Source organism: Pipistrellus hanaki (assembly GCF_964339955.1).
Source record: "Pipistrellus hanaki genome assembly, chromosome: 1".
Taxonomy (NCBI): domain Eukaryota; kingdom Metazoa; phylum Chordata; class Mammalia; order Chiroptera; family Vespertilionidae; genus Pipistrellus; species Pipistrellus hanaki.
This window is the reverse complement of record NC_140503.1, coordinates 90,518,981-90,540,180: the sequence shown is the minus strand read 5'-3', so window position 1 is coordinate 90,540,180 and position 21,200 is coordinate 90,518,981. Positions and strand designations below refer to the sequence as shown.

The 21,200-nt window shown below is 40.8% G+C and overlaps 1 protein-coding gene across 7 annotated transcripts in view; it reads right to left on the bottom strand.

Moving 5' to 3' along the window:
• Positions 1-9,922: 9,922 nt before the first annotated feature.
• JCAD (junctional cadherin 5 associated) overlaps positions 9,923-21,200 on the bottom strand; it is a 63,785-nt gene continuing 52,507 nt past the window's right edge. For all 7 annotated transcript variants that reach the window (XM_084875586.1, XM_084875582.1, XM_084875587.1 and 4 more), the window contains one exon: positions 9,923-15,068. In XM_084875586.1, the coding sequence (XP_084731712.1) occupies positions 15,034-15,068 (35 nt within the window). In that variant the 3' untranslated portion in view covers positions 9,923-15,033. The remainder of the gene's footprint in view (positions 15,069-21,200) is intronic.

Genomic DNA, 21,200 nt, shown 5'->3' with positions numbered 1-21,200 from the left:
TTTCTGTCAGCATATAGGAACAGCGAACTTGGGCTAAAAAGTTCACTTCCAATGTGGCTCACTCCAATAGCTGGCAATCTGGGGCTGACTATTGGTGGGAGGTCCACCACATGGACCTCCTCAGGGCTGCTTGAGTGTCCTTCTGATATGGCAGCTGGCTTCCCTCAAAGTGAGGGATCCAAATCAGCAAGTTAAAATTTTTATGACCTAGTTTCAGAATTAACAAACCACTACTTTTGCAAAATGCTGATCTATTACAAAGTTCAGGCTTATTTAATGTGGGAGGAGACTCCACAAGGATATGAATATCTTAGAGCAAGGATTATGAGTTAATTTTGGAGGCTGGCTACCACACCTCCAGCTCACTTTCAGAAGCCTTTTTAAAAAAAACCCATCCTCCTATTAAAAAGGAAAACAACCTGATATCAATAACTGAGTGATTGATTTCAGAGTACATTTCAGTCAAGAGTCACATCAAACAGTATTGGATTTTATCTTTAGTTGTAATAAAAGGCATTGTTCCATGTTGAAAGGATGGTAGGCATGAGCCAACAGGAATAGGGACCTCCTAAGTCACTTTGTTCTGACTTACCCAAGGTCAGATATGAGGGTAAAACTGGACTGGACCTTGTGAGTGAATAGGTCAGAAGAGGCTGTGTGTGTTCTGCTGGCTTTCTCCAGTGGTGGTGCCCTTTCTATGATGAGTCCACACAGCCCACATGTCAAGCGGTGAGGGCCCAGCTGAGGTTGTGTATAGACTCCTGAGGGTGCATCCTGCTCTCCTCCCACCCACGCCTGCTCAAGCCCTCTGTCACCTTTCTTGAATGCTGGCTGCTGGGCCCTCTCTGCTTTGGTAGGGCAATCCTGAGTCTCCTTCCCCATGTGTCCTTTGCCTAGTAGATCCCCACCTACCCCATCTTAACCCATGTAATTCCTACCCCATGCACCATCTTGGGATCCAGTTCAATTCACTATCCATTTTCTTCCCTTCCCTTTCTCTTTTAACCTTTCTCCTTTTTAGCTACAATAACTATTCCTTATGGAAAAATCCAAGTAAACAATACATACATACCCATAATCCCAGTTCCAGAGATAACGTTTGTTAATACTTTGGTGTAAACACTTCCAGACTTGTAAATTTTTGTTGTGCTATGGTGTTCACTTCCTGCTCTACCAAAATAAAATAGAGGACCTGGTGGCCCCTATTTCCTCCTTTTGTTTAACATCTGAACGGCTGTGTTCTGGCTTTAAAAAAAAAAAATGTTTGATAACCGTTACTATCTATCTGTACCAGACTGTTAGGCCCCATGGATTCAGGTAATACATAGAATTCAAACCCTCAAAATGCTTTTTTGCCTAGGAGGAGGGGACAGTGACACTCAACACTTTAAATACACTGCATTACAGTCATAGTGCTGTGCAGGGACAGAGCTTCTCAGAGCTAAAACTAAATGCCTTAGTCTGTTTGGGCTGCTGTCACCAGATGGGGGAAGTTTTCTGTCACTGTTTCTTTCAGTATGTTTTCGATATCTTATCTCCCTCTTCTGAGACCCCCATAATTCTGATGTTGGTTTGCTTGAAGTTGTCCCAGAGGTTTCTTACATTATCTTCAATTTTCTGGATTCTCTTGTCTTCTTGCTTCTGAAGAGGAGTGTCTTCTGGCTCTTTATGTTCCAAATCTTTGACTTGATTCTTGCGATCTTCCATTCTGTTTTTAGGACTCTGTATAATATTTTTTATTTCAGATAATGTATTCTTTATTTCTTGTTGATCCCTTATCATTTCTCGTTGATTCCTTATTAATTCTAGTTGTTCCCTTTTCATATCCTCATAGGTCTTATCGACCTTTTCTAGGAAATTCTTGAAAAACCTTATAAGCATAGATTTGAACTCTATATCCAGTTGCTTTTTGTCCTCCATTTCTTTCATTTGTGATCTATTTCGTTGTCGCATTTTCGCAGCTTCCCTGATGGGGCGGAGTTTCAGGGTGGAGCCTACAGCCTTGGCTTCTGTCAGCCCCACCCTATGCGGCTCCTGAGTCTCAGTAATCCCCAGGGTCCTTCAGTACTCGTTGCAAGCACCTCTGAGAGAAAGGTGCCCTCGATTTTCGCCTGCTACCAAACAGTCTAGGCTCTCCCCCAATGAGCCCGGAACTGGGGTTCAGTTCAGTTGGAAGTGGGATTGGAGGTGGCGTTCAGAGCAGTCTGGAGCCCCAGTCTCCTTCCTGCCAGGGCAATCCTGCGGCACAGCCAACCGTCCCTTCTCTGCGCGCAACGTGCGCGCCTCCGGGATCTCCTTTCGCCGCTCTCCCGGGGTTCTGCCTTACAGCTCAGCTCCCTCTGGATGAGCCTGGGTCCCCGGGGTCTGGCCTAGAACTGGGGTTCAGAGCAGTCAGAACTGGGGCCCAGCACAGTCGGAGCTTTTATCTCCTTCCCCCTAGGGTAGGGGTGTCGAACTCAATCAGAGAAGGGGCCAAAATCTAAAATCCAGCCTAAATCGCGGGCCGAATGGTTTACTGAACAGTCATAAACTGACAATGTCATAAACTGACAGCGGAGTGCGGTGATGACAGCGCAGTGCGGGCCACATTGCAAGGCCTTGCGGGCTGGATTTGGCCCGCGGGCCTTGTGTTTGACATATGTGCCCTAGGGAATGCCAGCCAGGCAATCAGCCGCCCCTTCTCTCTGGTTCTGTCATCTCCGCACGTTCGCTGCGTGTCTCCAAACCTTAGGCTTTTACAGCTCCTCCGCGCTTCCTTCTGGTTTTCTCCTTGCTTCTTGTTGTAGAATTTCCAGTCAGTCGACTTTTCTGTAGTTCTGGGTAATGTCCATTTTATATTTTAGTTGTATTTTATTGAAATTGTTGTGTGCGGCTGTGGCTAGGTATTTACCTGTGCAGCCATCTTGGATTCTCCCCATCATTATTTTTTCAAATAGGTTTCATCCCCTTGCTCTCTCTTTTCTCCTTCTGATACCTCTGTCACATGGATGTTGATACTCAGGTTCTCTCAAAGGTCCTTTAAACTGTCTTCATTTCTTTACATCTTTTTCTGTTCTGATTGGGTGTTTTTTTTTCTACCTTATCTTCCAAATCACGATTTGATCCTCTATCTCATGAGCTTGCTGTTTATGTCTTCCAGTGCATTCTTCAATTTTAGTAGTCTTTTTTATGGTTTATATATATCCTTTCTCATGCTGTTGCGCATCCTTGTAATCATTATTCTGAACTCTATATCTGATAAATTGCTTATCTCCACTTTATTTAATTCTTCTTCTGGACTACTCCTTTGTTCCTTCATTTAGGGCCTTTTCTCTCTATCTTCGTTGCCTGTTTGACTTTGTTTCTATGAATTATGTAGATTTACTAAACTCCTTATCTTTGTAGGGTGCCTGTGATAGCCAGTGGCACAGTTTTCCTGATCACTATAAGCGGGTGCTCTAAGAATGACCCTTTTTATGTTGTGTGGGCCTTCCTTTTTGTAACTGAGTCTTAATTACTACTGGCCCATTCGTATGTGAGCTCAACCCCCAACACAGCATGCAGGTTGCTGTGCAGGTGATGATCACATGAAACATAATTCACCTCAGTAGGATTTGGTGCCTGCCAAAAGCTCCCTGTGGATATGCTGCTTGTGATGATTATTGGATCCTGTTCTGTTGTTGTCTGAAACTAGCTACTGAGTTTACTGGTTATTGGTCTCTCTGAGGGAATCTGGTGCAGGCCAATGTCAGACACCGTCTTTGCTTGGCCTTGAGCACCTTCTTGGAGCTATCAATGATCCACAACTTGTGGCTTCCTCTGCTGGGCCTGGGTGCATGTGGAAAGGACCAAGCTGTGCACCAAGATCAGCTTTTACTAGCCCCAAGCCCATGAGCAGGTGAGGCAAAGACTCAAAGCACCCAGAGATCTGCCTCTGCCTGCAAGCTGCCTATTAGCCTCAGCCACTTAATGAACCTCTGTCTAGTCAGGGCTAAGCTCCACAGAGTGGGGAAAGAAGGATTCCAAAGGGTGAGGCTATTTGTTCCCCCCAGGCTAATGCTGCATGGATGGGAAAGGTCTGCCTGAGAAAGATGATTTCTGCCGTATGGGGGAATGACTCGGCACAGGATCCAGGCAGCTGTCCTCACAGCTCTCTCCCCCAGAGACACCTAGTCTACTCTGCCCTTCCTCTGCTGGGGCCATAGGTGAGTGGCTGCAATTGAAATTTTATGTGTTTTTCCTTTAAGAGGGTATCTGCATTTCTAGCCATCTATACTTGGTAGACAAAAACCCCATTATTTTTCACAACCAGATGTTTTTGGGTACCTTTCCCAGTTACAGAGCTCTAGGCTGGGGTTCCAGGTTTGGTATTTAGACTCCAGACTTCTTAGGGGGAACCCCTCTCACCCCCCTCCCCATGAGATATCTCTTCAGAATTTCTGCTGCTCCCTGGGGGAGTCTAGCCCGCTCTCTCACATTTCCACACTTCCTCCCAGGCTTGATTTGATCTCCTCTCTATGTCATTGCTTATAAGACTTCTCTCCAGCTAGTCTTCAGTTGGTTATTCAGGATTATTTTTCTATATTTTAGTTGGAATTCCAGTTTTGTACCAGGAGAAGGTCAGTGTAGCTTCCACCTAATCTGCCACTATCTTGGACTCTCTGGAGTCTCTTTTATAAGGGTACTAATTCCATTCATTAAAGTTTTACCTTTCTGACCTAATCACTCCCAAAGGCCCTACCTCTCAACACTTTCACCTTGGGTGTTAGGTTTCAACATATAAATTTGGGGGGATCATATTTAGACCTAAGTACCCTGGTTAGGTTAGGGAAGCCACTGAAAAACCTGAGACTTAAAAGTGATACCTGAAGGATGAATAGATGCTGTCAAAAGAAGAGAAGGCTAAGGCCAGCCAGTGAGAGGCATGAGCATGCAGGGGCACTCTGAGCCAGGAAGGACTGAGAAAAGCTCTGGTTTCTGGTCTATTAAAACACTTCTGAATACTCCAGAGAATTTCCCTAAGTGTCTATGGGACTGAGTGCATTGAAATCATGTGATGTCCTAGTTAAAAAATAAGTGTTTTAGTTCCCTTGCCAGACATACTAAATCAGCCTCCTTTTCTCTTTTAACAAGTTCCAGGCATTGGAACACACACCCAAGTTTCAAAGCTACAGCCCAAAAGTCTCTGCTGCCTGTGCAGATGGTCAGGAACTCCTGGATCACAGGTCATTGCAGAACCAGCCCCAGGGGAGAGGTGTGCTTGTGGAGCCCCAGAGAGTGAGGAATGAAGGTTAGTTACTGTACTTCACCAGCTGTATGGGCTCTTCTCTTTTTCACATCTTAACATCTCTGAAATTGGGATACACTTAAATCCAAGGCAAGAAATACTTTAATTAATAGCATTTTCTTCCTTTTTAATGATGCAACAAATAATGACATGTCTTCAAGGTTTGTTGAAATTTAGTAGTTGTCTTTCCCCACTTTCCTGGCTTCCCCTCCAACTTAGCTTAGCACACCCAACCAGTCAGAAGTGAATTCTTCTGCTCCCTCTCTGAGAGAGATCCACCAGGGGGCATAGTATTTTATGCCATGCTAATTTATGGTGCATAAACATGCCATTAGTGGCAACGAATCCCCACCTGACATCTTTAAATCTTTTCTTGTGGTTTCTGTTTTATTTTTTAATTTAGTCACATAGTTTGACAAAAAATTAAAAAGTATTTCTGGGTTGTATTTTCTTCAACAAAAAGTACAAATAAAAATCTCAACAAACCAGGAAAGGAAGTTCAGAACTCTTCCACTGCAACTGTCATGAAAGAAAATAATTAGAAAAGCAGAATATTCAGTGGTAATACTAGCTATCTGAACTGCTCAGAGTTAGTTCTGGTTCCCTTGTGGTAAACTGCAGGGTGGCCAAGGTGGAAAGGGACTAATCTGAGGCAGGAAGGCATTTGCACAGCCTTTCCAGTGAAGATGCAGGTACTTGTGTGCTGCTCTCTCCATTTCCGTGGTCACTGTCCCTATCACCCTGAGATCTTCTCCTGAAGATTACTGGGACCCTTGATGTAGACAGCTCAGAATCCACATCTCTGCCTCAGAAGAAGTGCAATGAGTGTCCATAGAACAGACAGGGGTGAACAAAGTCTGTTGTTCCCAGAACCCAGAACCCAGAAACTTGGCACCTAAACTTGTTTGCCACTCACCTCACACTTTTCTGTTTACCATGGGCACTAATGTGGTAAACTCATTTTCTTCTGCTGAAGGTGATTCACCCAGGAAAACAAGGGTTTGCGATTGATAGAGCCTAAGATTGATCTGCTAAGGTGGATCTTTATAGCTGGCCTTTTGGCTTTATGGTTACTCCCTCTTGGGAAAGGAGGTACTATTAAATACTCCCCATATGGTACAACATCCTTAATCTTTGGTGAGATAAAATCTTCATTGCTACCTGCAAAGTTCCCATCACAACACCTTCCACAGAGACATAGGAGGCATTGCTGGTTGGTGAACATCCATCCCCCCTGAGGCTAATGTCCTGACATAGTTTAAGTATGGCATTGACTGCTGGTTGCCAGTTAATAACTATCATCACTCTCTTTATTAGTCATAGAATTTTGATTTTTATTCAGACCCACAATGGTGCCCACTTTGAAAACTACATTTCCCAGACTCCCTTGCAGCTAGTTTGACCTGCCAAGTTCCAGCAAATGGAATATAAGCAGAAAAGTGTAGAATAGTCCTGGAAGTCTCTTTAAAGGAAGCTAAGAATAATTCTTCCTCCTTTCTGCTACCTGGAAAGTGTATAAGATGGTTAGCACTCTAGAAGCTATCTTGGACTATGAGGTTACCTTAAGGATAGAAGGCACTATGTGAGAATGCTGGAAAGAAAGATACAATTGCCATGGCACTAATATACTGGACTGCCTGCCTCTGGATTCCTTTGAAGTGTGAGGGAAATAGCTTTCACGTTTAAGTTATGATTGTTTCCAATTTTCTGACATAAACAGCTGAACCCAATCTTAACAGATTTATTTAATATTATAAACTGTTACCTTTGACTTTCCTGACTTACTGGAGGATCATTCTCTCATTCTCCTAGGGTACAGTAAGCTAAGATAAATAGCATGGACTTTGGGGCATTGAAATAGGTTTGAATCCCTGCTTTGCTGCTTGTTGCCTCTGTAAAGAATTACTCTTCTCTGTACCCATTGTCTTTTTGTGAAATAATCTGCATTAAATAAAATGCATATAACATACCTGGTACATAGGAGGGACCCAACAATATTAGTGTCCTTGTCTTCCCCCCTTTCTTATGTTGATAACTGGTTTTAAATACCCCAAAGAAACTCTAGATAAATGCACATTTGAGTTTATTTCTCCACAAGCTGACCCTGCCATCATAATCTTGGAAATACAGCAGTGTGGTTGAGGAAGGTAAAAACATCCAGTTAATGCAGCAGGAAGCACGGAAGAGAGAAAGGCAACCAGGAAAAGAAAGAGTAAATGGAGCCTCTGTAATCAGGTACAAACTTCCCATAGCTCAGAGAAGAGCTGGGTTCTCCAGCTGAATCCACATCAGTGGCCAGTTGGGACTGAAAGGGCTGGCACTTAAGTTTTCCTTGGAGCTGTTGTCCTCAAAATTCTAAGCAATACAGTGGCCAACAGCATTTCCAGCCTTTGAAAAAATACAAGTTGACAAGCTGGAGAAGATTTATGTGTGGTGTAGAAGCTTACCTGATGAGATTCAAACATCCCTGAAACTAAGTGCATTTAAAAGGATCCTAAGCAGGATCCGGTGTTCTGACAGTGGGGAAATGGGGCCTGTGTCATGTTTGAGAAGGTAACAAAATACATCAGGGAGAATCTTCAGCTGCTGGACAATAGGCCTGATGGCACCTACTGTTTCAGGCTGCACTCCTACTGTGTGAGTAAAAATGTCTTAAAGTTGGCTGCTAACATCTCTGGTTACAAGCAGATGTTGCTGGGGACCTGCTTGGGAAAGGTTAACAAATTCCAGTTGCATATCAGAGCTCTGGATTACTTCACACCCTATGGCAAGTACAAAGTGTGGATAAAGCTGGAGCAGAGCAGTCCTTCCTGTATGCGAATCTGGGTCAAATCACTAAAAATACTTCTCAGTATGGGGAATGGTGGTGTACTCCATTACAGATCTCCCTTTGGGTTTTGGGGTGGCACCAAAGTCTACATAAGACTACAGGAAAGTAGACCCCATGGCGATTGTGGTATTTCATCAAGCAGACATTGGGGAATATGTATGACTTGAAGAAACATTAAGTTAAAATGAAATCATCCCACATACTTATGGCTGTGTGGAAGGGCCAAGCTTTGTTTCCTGTGTCTGTGAAGACTCCACCATCATGTTGAATTTTGTCAATTCTGTGATCCCTACAGGGACTTGTTATTTTAATATTCTCTTTATTATGGACAAATGCAGGCTGGACTCAGAAATGGATCAAAATTGGTGTTTTAGGTGTTTGTTACTAAATAGAATATTGTGTTTTATATTTCAATCAGAGGGCTTCTTATTTTCAATAAAAGAAAATTGTCCTATTATTGAGGATAAGAATAGCTTATTATTGTTATCTGTGATAACACTGTTTTCAAAACTCAGGGTAAGAACACAACCATTTTTCTTATTAATACTATGAAAGATAGATATTGCTATATGAGAATACTAGGCCATGAAATGAAAGTTGGATAAAATACTAAGTGCAATTTATTGTTCTACTTTTCCTTATAGTAGGTGTTGTGTGGTGTGGAAGAAAACCTGGATTCTAAATCTAGTTCTAATACCTACCAGCTCTGTGATGCTTTAGAAGAGTCATTAAACTTTAATGAGTTGCATTTTCTTCTGTTTAAAAAAAGCACATGTAACCATCTATTTAAGACCAGTTTTTAGAATTAGAAATCATGATTATTAAGTATCTAACAGTACCAGGCAAATAACAGGTGTTGAATAAATGGTAAGAATTTTTTAAAAAGAACCCCAAGCAGCCAAATTGTGAGCCTTGGGCTGATGTCCAGGCTCATAAACACCTCAGTGCCCTGCTCTAACCTAAGAATAAAATATTGGGAGAATTCAAGATTGTCGGCCACTTGGCTGCTCCATAGCTATGGAGTGGAGGAGAGAGCATGGTAAATTAGTGGAATGGGGAAGTGGACCACCCTGGCAAAAAAAAAAAAAAAAAAAAAAAAGTAATGGCAGGGCTTCCTGCCGTGGCCATGACCCAATTTGCAGTCATGTGCAGCCATAATTTTGAAATCATTTTACTTCTGGACTTTTCAGGCAGGGCAAAAGACCCTATGGAACTTCCAATTTTTCTAAGAAATATTTATATAATCTTTTAAAATACATATTTATTGATTTCAGAGAAGGAGAGGGAAATATGTGATCAGCTGCCTTCTGCATACCGCATGACTGGAGATCAAGCCAGCAACCCAGGCATGTGCCCTGACCAGGAATCAAACTGTGACCTCCTGGTTTATAGGTTGACACTCAACCACTGAGCCATGTCAGCCAGGGCAGTTATATAATCTCAAAGTTGGGGGGAAAACAAACAAACAAACAGAAAAAAACAGTTCAATCTCTCTTCTCCACTTCCAGAGTAGGAGAGGTGGTGAGTCACAGCTAGTTAACACAGAGCCAGGCCCAGGATTGGGTTCTCTGATTCTTAGGTTTGGTCAAGGTCTTTTTCAGTTAAATTTTAATATATGGATTCAATTATCAACTAACTGGGAATAGCTCTTATCTTAAAACCCACATCTCAACATGATCTGAAATTTCACACTACTACGAGGGCCCTGGTACACTCAAGTTTTGAGACCCCCCCACACCCAGAGCCAAGGAAGGGACAAAGACAGCCATCTACAAAGGCTAATAGGAAAGACAGGGAGCTTAAATTGGAAAGAAGGACCAAACTCAGAAACAACAGCTTTTATGTTTATTGAGCTACTAGAAACAAATTTAAAGCATGTGCTTCTGCTTCTAGAACCCCAGCACTAGAAATGAGATGGATCTCTGAATGAAGAGCAAGGCCAGCCTGGATTTAAAACCTATAAGCTGCCAGACACACATTTATTTACTCTGTTCCCCATAAAGTACAGGTCTACATTCACTTTCCATGCATGGAATGCCACAGTGTGCCAGGGGATTTTCTATATATTTGAAAAGGAGTCAAGGAGTAAGAGAGGTTAGATGGGAAAACAGAATTTGGGGTAGAAAAGGGTGCAAGGCCACATGGTTAGTGATGGACTCGAAATGCAAACCAAGTCCCCACGTCAGAAAGCCTTTGTGAAAAACGTGAAGAGTAGCTTCAGCACCCAGAAAATACTAGTATTTGGTGGAGAATAAAGGTGCTGGGACATCTTGGGCCACCTGTCCCTTTGTTACTTACACCATCTGAGCTGTGTTCAGTGCAGCTTGCTGCCCTCTGGGGACCAGCCTTTTAGGCTTACAGTCATCTCTGGCACCCACAGCCAAAGACAATGAACATAGGTACTTTCATGCAAAATTTTTATTTGAAATGTGTGTCATTGAACAGGTAAGTCATCCTGAAATAGCAAGTCTTTACATTATGCAGAGAAATACAAGAGCTCCTTGAAGACTTCAGCTACCCCTGTGGCTTCCACAGGGGAAAGGGACTGCTAGTGGGGGAAGTGCTCCTCACCCCAAATGAAGACACTGGAACAAATAGCCAGACTTGCCTTTGGGTTCAAGTTTCAGTCAGAGGCCACAGCACAAGGACCTTCTTGTCCCCTGTACTAAACACAACTGTGACAGGGGCTCTCAAAAGTCAACGCCAGGAATGCGCGCACGCAGGCACTCTGCCCGCCTCACTGCACTGCCCATCTCGCAGCACTGCAGGTGAACTTAAGGACTGTTTCCATGGGCAATTTGCTAGACCATAGAGATCTTTCCAAAGGACTTTAATCTGAGTTGCAGTCTTAACCACTCCTTAACATGCATGCTGGGGACCATTCTTTCTTTCATGTTATTTTATCATCTTCCATAGTTGAGTCCACAATGGATCAACCCAGAGTTCAGGAAAAGGACCTCCCACCATGCAGATTCTTAAAGGTCACTTGGAATGTGTCTCTTAAATCCTGTCCTGAGTAGCAGCTCTCCTCCCAAAAACAGATGTACAGAATCTGCAATGAAAAGCATAACAGAAAATGCATCTCCCCGCTAAGCCTACTCTAACAGCTTCAGTTCAAGAAAGACACTCCCACCCCTCACTCCATCCACTTCATGCTCCCTGCAGATGATCTAGCAGAACAATGGCTCACACACGAAAGTAACTGCCTACAAAAACTTAGAAAACTGGAAGTGTTTCTCTAAGCTCAGATATTTAGAGAGAATTCTGCAGCACTGGCCACTTTCCAAGAGATGCTAACCTGATACTTAACTGTGTATTATTTAACCATTTTAAACAAAACAAAATAGCCAAAACACATAAACATAATCCTTGGAGACCAGATAAAATGTGGGTTAATCTTATCTTCCATCAGTCTCTTCTTCTCAGAGCTGGGAAGTAGTTGTGTCAGTGGTGGATGGGGCTTATCATTTCCCCTCAGAAGCTCTTAAACCAAACTTGTATTAAAGTAAGTCCTTTTATTGTCACAAAAAAAAAAAAAAATGGTCAGGATCTACTTTTAGAATCATTGGAGTTAATGCACTTGAACTTGCATTAATACCAACCCTTCACCAACAGTCAGATGAGTAGCAAAAGTTCTAATTAGATTTTCCACACGAATCAAAACCTCAACCTACACTTTTAGTATGGACACCAGAATCTCAGATTAGACACATTTTTATGTGACTTTAAAAAAAGAAACCCAAATAGTTAGAAACAACATGGCAAAGGAGTCTGAAGCTGCAGTTAGGGGCTTCAATGCTAAGAAGTTTTCTGTGGTTTGCAGAATCAAAAGATTGAAAATGATAATAAAGATATTTGGTTTTCAATCATTCAGAAATTTCCTTCAAAGAGGTAATTAAAGCTATTTTCCCTTACTTTTACAATATTTTCCCTTACTTTTACAATTAAGGAATACAAATACATTTCATACATAATTCCTCATATAAATTTTAGTTCAAAGAGTCAAAGTTAAAACTTTTAATTTTATAAGCCCCAAATTATTAAACATCAAAAGTTAGTCAAACATATGAGAAAAACAATGACAAACACAAAATAGAAAAAAAATCAGCCACAAATAATAACAAAGAGGTATGTATGTATAAGCAATAGAACTAATAGAAAAAAATAGCTATCGTTAAATTCAAAATCTCTGGGAAAGCTATTTCTGATTAGTCTGTATTATTTACCTTAGAATATGAAAGTTTAAAAGTAAAATTTTCAAAGTTACTATATTCAAGCTGGAATCCAGAAATGAAAGTTAGAAGTATAAATATTGATAATTTCAACTAATTTCAGAATGGTTTCAGAAAACTATAATAATTTAGAATAAAACAAAGTAAAAGTACCACACATAAGGTACATTAATTTTTTTCTCTTTAGGATTCTTCTCTTTCTCGTGAGGAATAAACTAAAATTCAATTATTTTCATCAAAAGAAGTCTTTATTTTAATTTAAAATTTAGAAGGAAGTCAGAACACAGTTCATTTCACTTGCATTTAAAGAGGGAAACATGTGACCACCCTCATTTAGTTCTACCAGATTACTTAAGTGATTCAGTGGCCATGACAGAGTAATAGGCCTCTTACTCACTAAATGTTTCCTGGGAAAAACAACCTAAGCTATGCCTAAAAGACACTTGGCCCTTCTCTTTGTGTTGTGAAAACAAGAGCCTGCTACAACTTTTCACAAGAGCCAAAAATCAGGAAAGAGTAATAGTTAGGAACTAAGACTACAGATAAGTGTATTCAAAACGATTTTTCAGAATTATTTAGATCCTGTATTGTTTATTACAGTTCAAATACCTGAAGTTCTTATAAAATAAAATCATATGTTACAGATAAAAACAGGCCAGGAAAGCCCAGTCAGAATTGTTTTAGGGCCAAATTGCAGACCACCCAACAATTCACATTTTAAAAATCTGAAATGTCTAAAAATAGATCAGGTGGTTTCTCAAAAAAGAAAGAAAGAAAGAACAGAAGAGAAGAGGAGAGGAGAGGAGAGGAGAGGAGAGGAGAGGAGAGGAGAGGAGAGGAGAGGAGAGGAGAGGAGAGGAGAGGAGAGGAGGGGAGGGGAGGGGAGGGGAGGGGAGGGGAGGGGAGGGGAGGGGAGGGGAGGGGAGGGGAGAGGAGAGGAGAGGAGAGGAGAGGAGAGGAGAGGAGGGGAGGGGAGGGGAGGGGAGGGGAGAGGAGAGGAGAGGAGAGGAGAGGAGAGGAGAGGAGAGGAGAGGAGAGGAGAGGAAAGGAAGAAAGAAAAAGGGAGAGAGAGAAAGAAGGAAAGAAGAAAAGTCCCATGTCTCTGTATGGTGTGGCTTAACAGTTGAGCATCAACCCAAGAACCAAGAGATTGCTGGGTCACCAGTTCCATTCTAGTCAGGCACATGCCCGGGGTTGTGGCCTCGATCCCCAGTAGGAGGGTGCAGGAGGCAGCTGATTGATGATGTTTCTCTCTCATGGATGTTTCTCTCTATCTCTCTCCCTTCTTCTCTCTCTAATGTATTATATTAGATAAAAGGGAGAAAATGTTAACAAGAATACCTTACTCAGAAAGAAGGGACAAATGCATAAAAAATGCATTAACTTTGTGCAGGATAATGCAATAGTAAACACAGTAGAATACATAGGCCTCATAATACTTTTGTAATGGCATATATATGTCTCTATCACATTTTTAAAATATGCAGAGATCAAGTAAGGATCAATCTAGATAAAAATACATATTTTTAAAAGGTGGGGGGAGGAAAGCATGGTCTCAGGGCAGACCCCCACAGATATACATAAATGAAAACTACACTTTTTGATAATTCTAGTGGATATGGCAGCAAAAATTGTGGATGTTGGCTGGTTTTGAGAGGATTATTTTCACATATAACCTTATAGTTATATTTGTTTAAAAAAATTGTGAAAAGTTCAGTTAATCCTGTAAAACGTCTATATTGAGATCCCTTTCTAAGATAAAATAAAAATAGCCGAGTTGTGAGTGGGTTAGGGATATGTGCTTTAGAGCAGATGTGAGCCCTCTGTGGGCCCCTCTCACACAAAGGGATATAGATTTTTAAATAAAATAAAACTTCCTTAAAAATCTGCCACCTAACAACTGTTTACATCATAGAAAAATAGCATTTTTGTAAAAAGAAATATAGTTACTTTGTTAAAATGGTCTATTTTAAACCAGCAATTATTTTTCATATAAAGAATTTCTAAACGTCCATACAGAAAATAAAAATAGATAATACCGAGTGCAAAGCAGACATGGCATGTTTGCAAACGAGCAAAGCACTTCATTACTAGATAAACAATATTCTTAGTACATTACAGTAAGTTTTAATCTTTTAGGAACTTAAAAAGTTATTGCTTTTAGTCTCTGACGGCAAGTTACTTATAAGTGAAGTTACTTCCAGCAGCAGAAGGCCAAATTGATTAGAAATGGATCAGATATAGTCATTCACATTTCCCCTAAACTCAAAGTGCAGAAACGCTGTCCCAAATTCCTTCACATGAGCATAGGCCATAGGCCCTGGAGATGTGAAAGGGAATTATGGCATTCACAGTCATTTCAAAAATCATTCACTCTATTGTCCATGTTCAAATTGTCACAGAAGCAGATTAACACCAAACATATTACAATTTGGCTAAATCCATCATGTAGGAGAGTCCATGTGACTCTTCTAAATACAGGTATTAACTCTTCATTTATCAAAACAGATAGTTTCAATGGACTACTCCATTACTTCCACAAAGCGATTCCGAAGGCATGACGAGTCTCCTGGTGGCATTGGTAGTGACACCACAGAGCACTAACAGCCAGCAGTTTCCAGCTGATACAGGGCAAGCTGGCTGGTAGACAAAATCACAGAACACTCAATTTGCAACTATGGTGGATGCACTTCACTGGCCTCTCATCACACCCGCTCCACTCTGCTAGGGTCATACGAATCTGTAAAAAAAGGTAGAAAGGAAAAAATTAGTGTAATATTCAACTAGTTGGTTTCCTTTTTAATCCTCAGACCATAGATAAATATGCTTAGGGAGCAAAATCCATTTCAACAATCTTGTTTTCACTTAGTGAAAAACTGTCATCAAAAAGCTGTGTTAAAGGGACATGTATGATGACCGATGGAAAAATGTGAGTTGCTTAATATTTTGATGGTCTCTTCCTGCTGTTCATAATGAAATATAATTAACCTTAAATGTGATGCCTGTTAACCAGCAGTGGTGTGCTTGTCTGATACGAAGGATTGTTTACATGTTTTGGTAAATCACAATTCTAATCAGTTTGCTTTGCTGTGTGCATCTCTATGACTGAATGCTGTCACCAGAAAGCTTGAGGACTCTGAAATCCGGACTGTTTGGCCTCCTGCCTCTGACTGCCACCAGCCAGCCCAGGGCTGGAAACAGGCCAGTTAGCATAAATCTTCTGGGCCTTTCCACACCTAGGTATGAGTCTGGGCCGCCAACGGATCCATTCTGTGGCCCACACTGGAAAATCCCAAATGGGGTCAGATGTCCTAGATTTCCCAGACGGGACACCCCACAAAAAAACAGCAAACAGCCCTGACCAGTTTGGCTCAATGGATAGTGTCAGCCTACAGACTGAAGGGTCCTGGGTTTGATTCCTGTCAAGGGCATGTACCTTGGTTGCGGGCACATCCCCAGTAGTGTGTGTGGAAGAGGCAACTGATCGATGTTTCTCTCTCATCGATGTTTCTAACTCTCTATCCTTTCCCTTCCTCCCTGTAAAAAAAATCAATAAAATGTATTTTAAAAAACAAAACAAAAACAAAAAACCAGCAAACAGCAGCCCTAACCTGCCCTCAGCACTGCAGCCGGTGTTGCTGACTTCAAACGTGATTCACTGCACTAAGTGCCCATCAGACTAAAGCCAGGGACCACTTGGGAGTCACAGATCTCTAGGTGCAGGCAAACCTGAAGCCCACACATCTTCCTCCTATGGCCAGAAACTCCTGCCACAGCAGCTCAAAGGTTTTCTAACTTTTTAGGAGAGAATACATAAGAACTCTGGAAGGATGGTACAATTTGATAGTTATAAAAAGTATTACAAACAATCACTTCTCAAGTCATCTAGACAACTGAATTATGAGACCACACAGATTCCAGTATCTCCAGTAGCACATCCTCCTTGCACCTGCACAACTTAACTACAATATATTTACTGCGAGAAGCTACAACTGTGACAACCGAGGCAGCATTTAGAGCACTCTGACTCGGACTCTATAAACCAATAGGGCAGTCTGTGCATTTGGGAAGAGGAGTTTTCTCTTCTTCAAAAGTGATTCACTGTACTAAGTGCCCATCAGACTAAAGCCAGTGCAGTCCCAAGAGCCAGTGCCTTTTGATTCCTCACCCAGAACACCACCCAGTGGGATGAGAGGATGTTAACAGCGGAGCACCACTTTTGCTCTGCACCAGCCTCACCATGAACTGACTCTGACAGGGACCGCCTGTGAGCAAAGAGGTCTTCTCCAATGAGAATGAGGTGGGGAGTGAACTAATGATTCTTGGGGAAAAGGGGAGAGGGGGATGTGGGAAGAGACTGAACATAAAATGTGCACCTATGGATGAGGACAATGGGGGGGTGGGGAAAGGGCAGAGGGTGCGGTGGGAAGGGGGGCGGAAAGGAACACTTGTAATAATATGAACAATAAAAATTTATTAAAAAATAAATAAAAAATAAATAAATATATTTTATTGATTAAAAAAAAAGAGAGAGAATGAGGTGGGCTGTCTCGCGTGGTGACTCTGGAAAGGGTGCACTGCGGGCTGGGGAGGGGTGGGGACGAGGCTGAGCATCTGGGAGGCCTCACATCACACAGGCATGGGTCCTGACCAGCCCCTCAGGGCCAGGTACTTGGGGCACCTCCACAGAACATGCCTGCCCTCCAGGGCCCCACTGTAGAAGTTAGGAGCCAAAAGACAGAGTGGGAAGAGAATTCTGAAGAACATGGGCTCCTTCCTCAGGTCATGTAGCATCTGGGTCCATTAAAAATGAGCCACATATATTATTTTACATTTTTTAGTAGGCACGTTAAACCAAATAAAAAGAAACAGGGGAAATGAATTTTAATGCTATATTTTATTTCACCAAATAGAGCCAAACTACCATTTAAACAGGTAATTGATATAAAAGCTGAGAAATTTTAAATTGTTTTTGTACTAAACTTTGGGCTGTGGTGTGTATTTTGCATGTATGGCCTATCTCAGTTGGGATGAGCCACATTCAGGTGCTCAGAACCACATGTGATAGAGTTACCACACCACCAGCCAGGCCTAGAGAACAGAGAAGTTCTCTGAGGAGCTGGAATCCTGGCTCCTGTGGGTAATATTTAGATGAAGAGAAGTCACTAAACCTGCCCCAATGGATATTTCACATATGACCACCCCCTTAAAGATGTGCTACGGTCTAGCCTTCTAATATCATTATGTGGCATCACGAAACCTTCCCAGATTTTCCTCACTGCAGCCCATAGGCAGTCTCTCCTCCACACGCGCATTAAGAGAATATATGGAAGTTAATGGCACACTATCAGTGCCTGGGATTACATTCTGAATTGGAACATAATCCATCCAATGGAGATAGCATTCTGTTCCTTGATTTAGTTTTGAGCTGTTGATTTCTTAACCAGAGCCCAAAAAGCCCACTGAAAAGATGTTAGCTGAAATGCCCATCTTTAAACTGAGAGAAAGACACTTTATGATGATAGGTACTACAATGCCACATAGATAAATAAAATTCTGGAAGGCAGTGTGGAGCACTTATACATAAACATGGATATCTTATTTTGAAATTCCATAACAAAATTTAAATTTGAGTGGGCTGTGCATTCAAGAACAGTGAAGTGGTTCTGATACATTGGGGTGATGGAGGCAGGGGTGGAGTGGGGATAGAAATGAGGAGTCTTGTATTCAAAATAAAACTTAGCAAGCCCTGCCCAATGTGGTTCAATTGGTTGGAGCGTCAAGCCATGCACTGAAAGGTTTTAGGCTCAATTCCCAGTCAAGGCACATACCTAGGTTTCAGGTTCAGTCCCCTTCTGGGTATATACCAGAGGCAGCCAATTGATGTTTCTCTCTCACAATGATGCTTCTCTCTTGGTCTCTCTCTCCTTTTCCCTTTCTCTAGAACACATGTGTCAAACACAAGGCCCGCGGGCCAAATCCAGCCCGCCAGGCCTTGCAATGTGGCCCGCACCGCGCTGTCATCACTGCACTCCGCTGTCAGTTCATGACATTGTCAGTTTATGACTGTTCAGTAAACCATTCGGCCCGCGATTTAGCCTGGATTTTAGATTTTGGCCCCTTCTCTGATTGAGTTCGACACCCCTACCTAGAATCAATTAGTGAGCCTCCACTTAAGATTAAAATGAATGAATAATAAAATCAAATTTAGCAAAAGTAAAACAAAGTCCAAGTTTACCAGCAACAAAGCTTTATTCTAATTTGTAAAGCAACACTGAAGAGAAAATTTAACATTTGTGAAAATTTTTATTAACTCAGTCATATGATCTATCCAAAGAACTAATTTGAATTCTGAGGCCTGATGGCCCTGATGGCCATCACATGAAAGGCCAATGGAGTTTCACCTGGGCCACTGCACATGTAAGAAATCTTCCCTAGAAGTGTCCTGATATGCAATTACTTAAGAATGCCTGGGGTAGCTGTCTGTCATCATAAGTAGCTCTCTGCCTTCAAATTTTGGGTCATTTTATTATACATTAACAAATGCATCAGAAGAGAAAAAAAAATAATTCTACTTGTTAGTAACTATGGTTAAAAAAAAAAATAAGGCCACAGGGGAGGTGTTTTTAATGGCTGAATAAAATTAAAACTGGCATTATCTAAGTATTTCCAGATACCTATCCCATCCCAATTCATATGTCAAATGGTAAACTAATATTGAGGGAGTGCTTTATTGAAACTAGAAATTTTATGTTATAAAATACTACCTGTAATATGTGGTCATGGACTGAGACATAGAAATCTTTACAAACTAATGTTTTATTTCAATAGGATTTGTCTTCTTTTAAAGTCCTTATAATTCTCAGGATGAGGTAGGACTGATAAAATCATCCTAACTTTACAGATAAAGAAACTCATCTTAAAAGGCTACAATGTCTTTTTAACTAGCACTTAAACATGAGTGGGCATATTTTGGGGGAACGGGAGAGGAGGAATTATGCTGAGGCCTAATAAATCCCCACAGCTCACAAAATGGGTCATGTAACAATTTTCCACCATAGTGTCAAAGGCTCTTGTCCTCAGCAAAGACCAAATTTGTCAAATGAGATGGTTAAAGAAGGCCATGACAAATCAGCTATTTCAATAATGTGGTATTTTGCATAAGGCACAGAACAACATTGGCTAACACTCATAAGAATCATACTACATTTCTGGAAAAATTTAAAAAGTGCCAAGTAGATTTTTTTGTTTGACAAAAATATTTGGATTCTTCTAACTGAAACAAGTGATCTTTTCCATCTACTTTTAAATTCTTGGATTTTATCCTTGCTTATATGGTTAATTAATCTATGACAAAGAAGGCAAAGATACATAAGGGGGTTATGACAGTCTTACAGAGACATGCAAAAATAACACCGTATACAAAAAAAAAAAAAAAAACAACAACACAAAACACCATATACAAAAAGTAAAAATTATTTAAATACTTAAATATAAGAATTGAAGTCATAAAACTCTTATAAGAAAACAGCAGTGCCCTAACCGGTTTGGCTCAGTGGATAGAGAGTTGGCCTGCGGACTCAAGGATCCCAGGTTTGATTCCGGTTAAGGGCATGTACCTTGGTTGTGGGCAAATCCCTGGTAGGGAGTGTGCAGGAGGCAGCTGATCAATGTTTCTCTCTCATCGATGTTTCTAACTATCTCTCTCCCTTCCTCTCTGTAAAAAAATAACAACAATAATAATAATACTAATATTTTTTTTTTTTTTTTAAAGAAAGAAAACAGGCAGTAAACTCTGTGACATTTCTCTTAGTAATATTTTTTTTCTGACATATCTCCTTGGGCAAGGGTAACAAAAAAAAGAGTAAACACATTAAACTATATTAAACTAAAAAGCTTTGCATAGCAAAGGAAACCATCACCAAGAGGAAAAGGCAACCTAGTAAATGGGAGAACATATTCACAAATGATACATTTGACAGGAGGTTAGTATCCAAAATATATAAGGAACTCAAACAACTTAACTCCAAAAAAAATTAAAAATCTAACTAAATAATGTGCAGAGGACCTAACAGACACTTTTTCAATGAGATCATATAAATAGCCAACAGACATATGAAAAGATGCTCAACATCACTAATCATTAAGGTAATGCAAATTAAAACCAGATATCATTTCACACCTGTTAGAATGATTGTCATTAAAAAAAAAAAAGTCAATGAACAATAAGTGCTGGCAAAGATGTGGAGAAAAGGGAATGCTTGTGCACTGTTGGTGGAATTGTAAATTATGGTAGCCACTGTGGAAAACAGTATGGAGGCTCTTAAAAAAATTAAAATTAGAGCTGCCAAATGACCCAACAATTCCACTTCTGAGTATTTATCCAAAGAAAACAAAAACACTAATTTAAAAAGATATGTGCAACCCTATGTTTACTGCAGTATTGTTTATAGTAGCTAAGATACAGAAGCAACCAATAATAGATAAATGGATAAAAAAGTTGAGGTACATATATACAATGGAACATTACTCAACAATAAAAAAGAATGAAATATTGCCACTATGACAGTATGGATGGACCTAGATGGTATTATGCTAAGTGAAATAAGTCAATAGAGGAAGACAAATACCATATAATTTCATTTACATGTGGAATCTAAAAACAACAGAAAAAAACAAATGAATACTAAAAACAAAATAGAAACAGTCCTACAGATATAGAGAACAAGCTGATGGTTGACAAAGGGGATGGGTGGTTGGGAAAATGGGTAAAATAAATAAATAAGAACCACCACAAAATTCAAACCTATTTCAAAGCAAGTAAAAGGAAGCTGAAAGAAATATTGACATTTTGAACTCTGAAAAGAGAGAT